Source organism: Parasteatoda tepidariorum, chromosome 4 (genome assembly GCF_982258835.1).
Source record: "Parasteatoda tepidariorum strain Cologne lab strain chromosome 4, Ptep-v5.0, whole genome shotgun sequence".
NCBI lineage: Eukaryota > Metazoa > Arthropoda > Arachnida > Araneae > Theridiidae > Parasteatoda > Parasteatoda tepidariorum.
In genome coordinates this window covers 93,217,678-93,229,011 of record NC_141758.1, presented here as the reverse complement: position 1 = coordinate 93,229,011, position 11,334 = coordinate 93,217,678, and the positions used below count along the sequence as shown (strand labels likewise).

General features: G+C 30.1%; 1 protein-coding gene across 2 annotated transcripts; it reads left to right on the top strand.

Moving 5' to 3' along the window:
* The first annotated feature begins 359 nt into the window (after window positions 1-359).
* LOC107455295 (uncharacterized) lies at window positions 360-9,359 on the top strand. Of its 2 annotated transcripts, none has more exons than XM_087161708.1 (2): window positions 360-510; window positions 4,666-6,177. In XM_087161708.1, the coding sequence occupies exons 1-2, from the start codon at window positions 432-434 to the stop codon at window positions 5,223-5,225; spliced, it is 639 nt and encodes a 212-aa protein (XP_087017834.1). In that variant the 5' UTR covers window positions 360-431; the 3' UTR covers window positions 5,226-6,177. The 2 variants fall into 2 exon arrangements, with proteins under 2 accessions (XP_087017834.1, XP_042906998.2); XM_043051064.3 differs by lacking the exon at window positions 4,666-6,177 and adding an exon at window positions 8,405-9,359 and having other exon boundaries at window positions 382-510.
* The last annotated feature ends 1,975 nt before the right edge of the window (window positions 9,360-11,334 follow it).

Below are 11,334 nucleotides of genomic sequence, written 5' to 3'. Positions count from 1 at the left end.
TGCTTGATTGCAGGCTCTATTTATAAATCTTTACGTGGGTTGTACTCCAAATGTTTGCCTAACTCATCTTTATCCCACAGATACACAAGTAAGACCTGTTCATGTGTTTTGAATGATAGTATTAGTAACCAAAATCAATGAAATCATTCATCTTCCTATGCTAGGGAGTGATGACTAATTTTAGTTAGTAAAATTTAAAAATAGCACTTAACTTAAAAATGAGTGTCACAATCATTTCATAAACATTACCTCTTTATTGTAATACTTTACATTGTTTTTATCTCTTCTTTCGATTTCTTATCAGAGGTGTCACACTTTTATCGCCTACACTCATATCATAAAATATAACATCTATTGATTCATTTTAATCTTTCATTTCGATCCATTTCTTGGAACTGAACGGCGATTGTTATCTTTTGTAAATAAAGAAAATGGATACGCAAAAAATTCTCTTATTTACCTTGGCGTTGTTGTGTTTTGATCTGTCCGATAGTGCGCCAGTTTTCAATGGTAAGCTTACATTTTTTAGTCCGATATGCTATATTATTCTATATGCTGGCTGGATATGCTTTATGTTATTCTTGCTATATTGTTTTAACTAAGTGCAAACGTTGTAAAACATAATGTTACTTTTTAAAGAAATTATATTATGTAAAAATGTTATCTTATAAAATCAGTTTCTTCCTTCCATTTTGAATTTTGCCATTTAGCATTGACGATGATAGTTCTTATAGTCTCGAAATGACGGCTAACTTTTTGAATTTGATTATTTTCCCTGTTATTTTAAGAATAAAAGTTACTTAACAATGCATTGAACTTACCGGAATTCCAGTAGAAACTTATTTCGAAGTTACATTAATAACATAAGTTGTTTAAAAGATCACTGAAATTACCATTATTTCGGACAAAATTAACTTCTATGTTATTTTCGTAATATAAGTTGCTTAACAGCGCAATTAATTTACCATAATCCCGATAGAAAATTACTTTCAAGTTATTTTAAAAACGCAATTTATTTAACAACACATTGAGTCTACTAGGATTCCAATAGAAACTTATTTCTAAGTTACATTAATAATATAAATTATTTAACAGAGCATTGAATTAACCTTTATTTCGGTGAAAACTAATTTCTACGCTATTTTAATAACATACGTTTCTTTTAGCAACTTTATGAATTAACCAGAAATCAAATAGAAACTTATTTCTAAATGATATTTATAATATAAATTGTTTAGCAGGACATTGAAATTACCAGAATTCTGATGAAATTTATTTTTAAGTTACATTAATTATATAAGTTGTTTAACACTGCACTAAAATTACCATTATTTCGGTAGAAGTTCATTTATATGTTATTTTAATAATGTAAGTTGTTTAACGGCTCTGTAAATTTATCATTATTTCGGTAGAAATTACTTTCCACGTAATTTTAATAATATAAGTTGCTTAAAAGTGCAGTGCAGTTACCAGATTCCTAGTAGGAGCGCATTTATACAGCAATAACGATTTATACAGTGATTTCAGTACAGTTTGATGCATGATTTTTCGCTAATATGAACATTGCAATTAACTTTCAATTTTCTGGTATCTACAGGGCCAGGAATCAATCAAAAAAAATCATATAATAAAAATTTAACAGGAACAATTAATAATACTGTTCCCGGTCAATAAACTAAAATTGAGGAACAAAAAAATGAGCGAAATGATATAAATAAACAAAAATGAAGAAAAAATATAACGAGCAAAATGATATAAATAAAAAAAAAATAATAATTTTATAAATCAAAAAAACCATCATAAATCAACTAATGGTATTCGTTTATCGAATTTTATCGCAGATAAAATTCTGGAAGGGGAGTAATGTGACGTAACTACCACTACAAATATTAAATACCAATTAACTAACATATAAAACATGTTAATCCTATCTTGAGGTACCTTTTGATAAATAAAGGTTGACATGGTTGATAAATGAACCTCATGTTTATCTACTATCAAGCTTATCTAACCTTTGATACTATTTATTTAAGTCATTCATTAAATATTGCATAATAACGAACATTATCAAAAATGATAAATGGACAAAAAAAAGAGCAACAAAATTTTTTTTCTTCTCATTAACATAATGAACAATAATTAAGGAAAATTCTAATTCAATAATAAAATTATTGTTCGTTATGTTGTTAATTAATATTTTTAGTGATCATAACATATATTGCATGAACTATTACTATGTAAAGTTCAATAAAAAATAAAATACAGAGAAACTAGTGTAAGTTGACAGCTTGCATTACTTCAGTGGTCATCCTATAGAAGAGTATGTGTCATTTATTTATCATTCCATTTTTTTTAATCCTTATATTTTGCTTATAAATACCATGTTATTTATATTGCTCGTGTTATTTATATTGTTATTTATAGACGGAGAAAAAAAATTTCTGGTAAAATTAATGCATTGTATGATAAAAACATTTCAGGTAAAAAGAAAAAAAATTATGGTTAATAAAATAAAATAATCATTTGGAAATTTTTCCGTTCATTTGGTAATGATTTACGGGTTACCTGGTTTTTAAAATTATTTTTCTTATCACACATTTAGTAAAAAAAAAAAAAAAAAACTAAAAAGTAAATTTAATCGAATAAATTGTTTTTATGCTATACTATAAGGCATCATGATAAAATTACCTAACTTTACCACATTTACCAATTTTTATCACTTATTATAAAACCATATTTCATTGATAATTTTACCAAAATCATTACCAAAGCACTTCGGTAAAAATTACCGAGCTTTTTAGTATTTCCATAGAGCCAGGAACACGACCAATTTTACCATATTCTGGTATTTGAACCATACTTTTTTTTTCTCGGTGTACATTCTTTAGATATTACGAAAGGAAATAAAGATAAATGTAATCAAGTGTTATTTTTTAACATAGATTTAAAATTTTATTTAGAAAATACCTTAAACAAATTAGATTATTAATAAAATGAATTACAATTTGTTACATAAATTTAATATTAAACTGATCAGTATAAAATATTAGTTTAGGTGTGCAAATTTCTTACTCATGTCTGCCTGCTATTTATTATAAATAATTTTTCCAAATATTTACAGTAAATAACAAGAAGGAAATTAATGAAAATATGTATATTATACAAAATACTGTCCCACAAAATACTGAACCTATTTAAAGAGAGAGAAAAATGTGCTTTAAAAATTTTTGATATATTAAAAATGTTGTTCTTCAGAGGGAAACCGTTTTGTAAAAGAAGACCTATATTTCAAACTTCCATCTCTGATCTAAATTAATATTTATGCAGAATTAATTTATGTAGAAAATATTAAATAATAAATTTAATAAAAAATATTCATTCCGCCACCTTGAAATTTATTTTATTTTACTTAAAAATCTGTTTGTTACAAAAGACTTCATGAGTTTCAAATTATAAAGAGATTAAGGTTAGCTTTTAATTTTATTTCGCTAATAATTTGGTGAAATTTTAATATGAAACACAAGTATATAGAAAATGTTCTGAATTTTTTTCCCCCAGTTAACTTATGGATGCTTTAGAATAGCATTTAATAACACTCCTGGACAAAATTGACTTACGACAGACGACATAATATATGTTATATACATGTTGTGGGGTATATTTTCCGTCGGTCAGGGTACGGCAGAGATATTTGGTCTGAAAGTAGCTGTTAACCCTCTGGTTTGCACAGAGGAAACAGATATATGAAACAAAAACAAATAAAATTTTGATTAGTTATTTAATTATGCCAATTTTTGTGTGATATTCTGCGTTTTAGATCTATTTGAAACTTTCATGTTCGAAAGGATCGCGTAGAATTTCTATGTTTTTTCACCCGTTAAGTTCAGACGCTCCGAAGCGATATTCACACCGAGGCATTCCTGGTATGCGGCCAACTGCTTGACCACCAACATCATGCCGGTCGGCATCTGCTTCAGTGTATCATATTATTTCTTTCCCATCGGTCTAAGAAGCCACGTGTATTAAATGGTGACTAGTGCACGTTAAATCTGTTGGGGTCACAAAATCCTCCAAGTTCCCATAACAAATAACTACCTCAGGGGGTACTGAATTTGAGATTTATCGTTCAAAGGCTCAAATCAAAATTACAATCTGTTTATTAATGAACAAAGTATTATTGGGTCCTCCCTCTGAAACGGGCTGGGACGTGCATGTGGCTGAAGTCGTATTCTTGGCCATAGATGGCGCCACTGAAAAAAACAAGAAACGCCCCTCTGCCTAAAAATTTCACTTGATTTCAAGCAGACTTGCTGGTATAGGCAAGTGGCGTAAGTAACAACAACAAATATTTTCTTGCAGTTTTGATATCAAAGTTTTTCATATTCAAAACTGAAAAAAATCTGTATCCAACAGATACGATATGTATCAGTGGTTACAGATATAATTTGTTAACTGAAAAATACAAAATACTGACAGATTGCTATGTAGTTTAAAAGAAAATTTCTGTTGTTTTGCAGAACAGAAATTTCCCGTAGAAAAACTACAGAATTATGTGTCATATGAGAAATTTTTTACAGTGTAAATACAACTTTAATTAATTTTCAGCCTTTAAATCACGTATTCTTACTGATACACAGTGTTAAATAAATATCTTTTTCGTTACAGGCTTGTTAAAAAATACGAACGCATCAAACAAATATGAAGAAGATTTTCGATCAGAAGTATCCGTAATATCAGACAATGTAACAACATATAATGTTTCTAAAGATGACTTGATGAACAATTTGACCAATGGCGACTTACCACTAGTTCTACACGAAAAGTCTACCTTGAAAATAGGTGGTAGAGGTAAAACAGGGGGAGGAGGCTCGAAAAGTAACAAAGGTGGCAGTAAAGGGGGTGGTCGTATTACAATATATAGACCGACAAGAAAATACAATCATTCCAGTGGTGATTCAACAATCACATATATCATGTTTGGATGGATAGCTTTCTTAGGTGTGGGTTTCGTGATTGCGCTATGGATAAGTAAAAGGTGTGAAAAAAATGAGGCTGAGAACATTGAAATGGAGAACAAGAACAAAGACAACAGCCAGGGAGAGAAGGAGAATGTGAACAAAAAGGAGAACAATGAAAAAGATAAGAAAGAAGAAAGCGAGATGATTTTAAAAAAGAATGAGGAACATATGTGTAATAATAATAAATACTGCTCTATAAAATATTAAAATTTTTAGAGATTTATTCAAAAGAAATTTATACATTGAACACATTGTTTAACAGTGTGTACATTAAAGCAGTATACATTAAAAACGGTATACATTATCCCTGAAATGTTTAAATTTAAAACTGTGATTCTATACACAAAATTACAAGAAAAATAAATGATTTTTCTAATAATTTTGAACATCAGTAACGCAAGAAATTAGTACCCTTCTCCATTTACTAAATATCCGTTGCACTCTCCAGTGGATCCCAGTTCATGTTGGAATCCAGGGGAATGAATGCGCAGATGCCCTTGCAAAGGAAGCACGTGACGAAGATCACCCGCAAGCCAAAGAATATAGCTCGAGCTGTCATCTGTGCAGATGCGAATGCTGTCGCCAGACGAAGGACCAACTTTTTAGCAAGGCAGCAATCCCCGATCTAAACTACCCAAGAAACCTCTCCTCTACAATAGCTAGGCCAAAGAACTACGTACTAGACATTTCAAAGGCATGAAGATCTCACGCACCATCATCTGCAAGTACTGTCCTCATTTGCAACCAGCTCCAGACCATGTTTTTGACTGCCGGGCCATTATCGGCTCCCTCTTTCAACTAGGAGCAGCCCCCATCGAAATTCTCCATGGCCATCGGGCTCCAGAACTTGCAAATCTTATTATCAAGACTTTTGGAGGACTCTAATCTTTGCACTAGCACAGTATGCATAGACACGAGAAATGATTGTAAAATTTTCTTACATTAAGCGTCTCAGTTTGTGAATCTAATTTAAAATGGCTTTGAAGGCTTTTGTGCTTTATAAGAAATATGTTAATGTGTATAATAGTTATCTTAAAAGAAATGTGTTAAAGTAGATTTTCAAAAGTTTCACAATTTTTAAACTATTGCCATGGATAAATTTATAATTCAAAAATATGTTAATATGCTTTAGTTCAATAAAAATTAACGTAATGTTTCATTTGTGTTATTTTATTCATAATATTTTATTTGTCTCATTTAATTAAATTAACGTTTAGCTTTATTTTAATCTATATTTACTTAATGAGTTTTTTTCTTTTTTTTTATTAAAATTCGATATCATGTCTTATTTGTTTCTTTTTTTTCAATCAAATTAAATGCAGTACTTTATTTGTTTTACTTTTTTCATTAAAATTTAATATATCTTATTTGTTTTTCTTTTTCCTATTCAAAAACAACGTGTCGTTAAAATTACCGAGCTTTTTGGTATTTCCACAGAACCAGAAACACGATAAATTTTACCACGTTTTTGTAATTTTGACCATACTTTATATCTCAGTGAAAGAACACAATTTTAGGAAACACTGTAAAAAAAAGTCTTGGCCCTCAGGGTGTCGGTACATTTTACCGCGAAATTTTCCGAAACAAAAAGTATGAAAAAATATGATTATCGCAATTTTTACAGTAACATTTACTTTAAATTATAGTTCTCATTAGCACACATTTAGTAAAAATTAAAAAACTAAAAAATAAATTTGATCGAATAAATAGTTTTTATGCCATACTCTAAAATATCATAGTAAAATTACTAAGTTTTACCACAGATTATAAAACGGTATTTTATTGTTAATATTACCAAAGCACTTCGGTAAAAATTACCAAGATTTTTGGTGTTTCCACAGAGCCAGAAACACGATAAACTTAACCATGTTTTGATAGTTTTGACCATCATTTTTATCTTAGTGAGAGAACACAATTTTAGGGAGCACTGTAAAAAAAGGCCCTCAGGGTGTCGATACATTTTACTGTGAAGTTTTACGAATCAAAAAACATGATATACCGTAATTATTACAGTAACATCTACTGTAAAATCACTGAATCAGTGCAACCAATCACTGTAATCAATAACTATTACTGTAAAAATGAAGTTATGAAATTTCACGGTTAAATGATTGTTACGGATGCTGCACTCAGGGTGTCAGCACTCTTAACCGCAATTTTATCTAGAATTATTTACAGTATGGGGCAGAAAGTAATTGGTATTTATTTTCATACAAATACACTCAGTTATTCCGCTGAACCTAGTTCAATTGAACAAATTATAAATTACACTAAAGTAATTTTAAGAAATGTAAACTGCACAAAAATTTATGTTCTGATACGGAAAAAAAAAACAAAAAAAAGCAATTAGACAAAAATTTCCTGTAACGAAACACTACAGAACACAATTTTTACGCAGCAAATATTTTCCGTAGGACACGATACGGCAGAGAAATTCGGCATGAAAGATGCTGATAACCCTCTGGTAAATAAAAAACTTGATAAAATTTTGATTAGTTTTTTAATTATTCCATTTTTTGCGTGATATTCCGCGTTTTTGATTTAGTGGGAGCCATTCTGTTTGAAAGGATCGCCTTAGAATTTTTTCTTTTTTTCGAGACGCTCCGAGGCGATAGTCGCCCCAAGACCTTCCTGGTATGAGGCCAACTCCTTGACCACCATACACGCTGGACGGCATCTGCTTCAATGTATTAAATTGTTTCTTTCCCACTGCCTGAGGAAACCCCGTGTATTAAATGGTGACTAGTGCCCGTTTAATCTGTCGGGGTCACAAAATCCTCCAAGTTCCCATAGCAAATAAATACTTCTGGGGTTACTGAATTGGAGATTTATCATTCACAGCTTCAATCAAAATTACAATCTATTTATGAATGAATGGAGTATTATTGGGTCCACCCTGTAAAACGGACTGGGTCTTGTGTGTGACTGAGGTCGTATTCTTGGCCATAGATGGCGCCAATGAAAGAAACAAGAAACGCACCTTCTGCCTCAAAATTTCGCTTGATTTCAAGCAGACTTGCTGGTACTGGCAAGTGCCATAAGTAACAACAACAACAACAGATTATTTTTTGCCACTTTGATAACAAAGTTTGTCATATTCAAAACGGAAAAAAATCTGTACCTAACAGATACGATATGTATCAGTGGTTGCAGATATTATTTTTGAACAGAAAAATACAAAGTACTGACAGATTGCTATGTTGCTATGTAGTTTAACAGAAAATTTCTGTTGTTTTGCGGAACAGAAATTTCCTGTGGGAAAACTACAGAATTATTAGTATGTTTCCTAACCGAAATTTATTACAGTGTAAATACAAATTTGATTAATTTTAAATCGTATATTCTTACTGATACATAGTGTTAAATAAGTATCTTTTCCGTTACAGGCTTGTTGATAACTACGAACGCATCAGACAAATACGAAGAAGATTTTCGATCAGAAGTATCCGTAATATCAGACAATGTTACAACGTATAATGTTTCTAAAGATGACTTGATGAACAATTTGACTAACGGCGACTTACCATTGGTTCTACACGGAAAGTCTACCTTTAAGAAAATTGTTGGTAAAGTTAAATCTTGGAAAAACAAGATAACAGGGGGTGGAGGCTCGAAAAATAATAGAGATGGCAGTAAAGGGGGTGGTCGTATTTCAGTACATAGACCGGTAAGACCCATACATTCCAGTGATGATTCAATAATCACGTATATCTGGCTTGGGTGCTTGGGTTTTTCAGTTGTGATTGGGATTATTATAGGATGCTTGAAAAGTAAGGATGAAAAAGATGAGGATGAAAACACTGAAAAGGAGAAGAAGGATAAGAACAGAGACTGCAAGGAAGCGGAGGAGGATGTGAACAATAACGAGAACAGTGAGAAAGATAAGAAGGAAGAAAGTGCGATTTTAAAAAAGAAGGACAATAAGGAAAATATGTATATTGTAGAAAATACTGCCCTGTAAAATATTAAAATTTTCAAAAAGAATTTTTTTTTTTTTTTTTTTTTTTTTTTTTTTTTTTTTTTGAGAAACCGTTGTATAAAAACATGTGTATCTCTCATCTAAAATGATAAATGCACTTAATGCATATGTTACCGGCAAAGCATGAAACGCCGGCATGAATTTCTTAAATGAAGCGTCTCAGTTTGTGAATATAATTTGAAATGGATCTGAAGGATTTTGTGCTTTATAATAAATATGTTAATGTATATAATAGTTATCTTAAAAGAAATATGTTAAAATAGATGTTCAAAATGTTCGCAATTTTTAAACTATTGTCATGGATAAATTTGTAATTCAAAAATATGTTAATATGCTTTAGTTCAATTAAAATTTACGTAATGCTTTATTTGTGTTATTTTATTCATATGTAACGTAATATTTTATTTGTCTCTTTTAATTAAATAAACATAAAGCCTTATTTATCTATATTTACTTAATGAGTTTTTTGTCTTTTTTTTAATTAAATTTAATGTCATGTCTTATTTGTTTTCTTTTCTCCAGTCAAATTAAATGCAATACCTTATTTGTTTTGCTTTTTTCATTCAAATTTAGTATATCGTATTTGTTTTTTTTCTCTATTCAAAAACAACATGTCGTTTTCCATTCAAAATTAACAATACGTCTTATTTTTTAAAAAAATTAATTAATCCAATCAGCTCTTTAATTATGTCCGATCTGTACAGAAAGTTAGGGTTAGTTTAGGACAGATGGCCTAAAAGGAGAGATAGCCTATCTTAATATTTCGGATATTTGCCATTAGATTGCAGCAGACGACGTCACAAGAATTAGTTTGACTTGTTTTTTAATTTGGACAAAGCGTTGTTTTCCGTGACAACAAAAAGTAGGAAAATTTCAATGTTTGTTTTACTTTTATTTTCCAATCTTTGTTCCTGAGAAGAAAAAAAAAATCAAAGGAATATATTGTCGGAGAGATGTTATAAATTCAGTGACCATCTCATCTTAACATTGTTTTCGAAGCTCTGTCACCAAGGAAAATAAAATGAGTCACAGTTTCGGTACCTTACACTTAAAGGAATGAGATGATTTTAAATTATATATATCATCTGGCCATGAAGAATTATCTGGGCTTTAGAACGGACAAACAACTTAAATATTTTAAAAGTTATTAAGCTTTTTTGAAAATCGCCAATTTGATGAAATTTTTCTACCTAGATGAAAATTATCAAAATCACTGCCTTATTCTCAGTTTTCACAAATTTTCATGAGCCCAGCTAATGCAGCAGTGGAGTAAGTTTTCAAATATTAAAAAATTAGACAACAAACGTTTTTCAATATCACAAAACTGTGGCTTTTCTCCATATTGACGTTTTGCGCCATTTTCAAAATAAGCATAAAACAGCGTTGACTTTAGATAGGTTAAACTTGACCTAAACTGTTGTAGATAGGTTAAACTTGACCTAAATCATGGATAACTGTTGCAAACTCACAGCAATTATAAAAATTGCATATTATTTGCTAAAAAACATCATTTTCTATGACAGCCTAAAAACAGCCTAAAACTTCAGGGGAGATGATCACATCAAATCAGGAAACGGTGACCATTTTTCATCAATACATGCTAGGAATTGTATGGCCTTAAGAAACTTTAAAGTGGATGGAAATACGTGCCAAATATCTCCTCCGGTTTTAACATCACCAGAAAATTTTGAAAAACAGAGAAAATTATGATTACAGTACAACAGAAGAAAGTAACTAGTAAGTCTAAAACCATTGAATAGTCAAAACTAATCTCGACAATAAAACGAAAACAAGAAATTTCTAGCAACGAAGATTAAATAGATTTTAATTTATCTTATTCTAAAGACACACTCAGAATTTGAAGAAATTGAGTGTATTGGCTGTTTGAAACAGTACAATACCACAAATAAAATCGATCTGAAAATGAGCTCATTAATATTGCGGAGTTAAATGCTTAAGGTGCACGTAGTGCTCCATGAAACTTATACAAACTTTGCAAACCTTTGTCAAAAAGGTGGTAAAAATCTTTTGAAAGCTATGGTTTAAATCTGCTTGTTAGATTTCGTTTATTGGATAATTTTCACTATTTTCTATGATACTAATCGTAAGCTATTTCCATGGTTAACAGAATTGAGTGTGTTATTTTAGATATTTTAACTTCACTTTTCCTTTACTATTTTTGATGGCCACTTGGTAACAATGAATAATTATTGAAAATTAATTTTAGCATAGAATTACCTTTGGATAAATTAATTTTATAATTGTGTCCAAAATTCTTTTGATGTACTTAAAAGTTTTCCAGTATATATGATTAGACATGTAAAAAGTTAAGTAGAT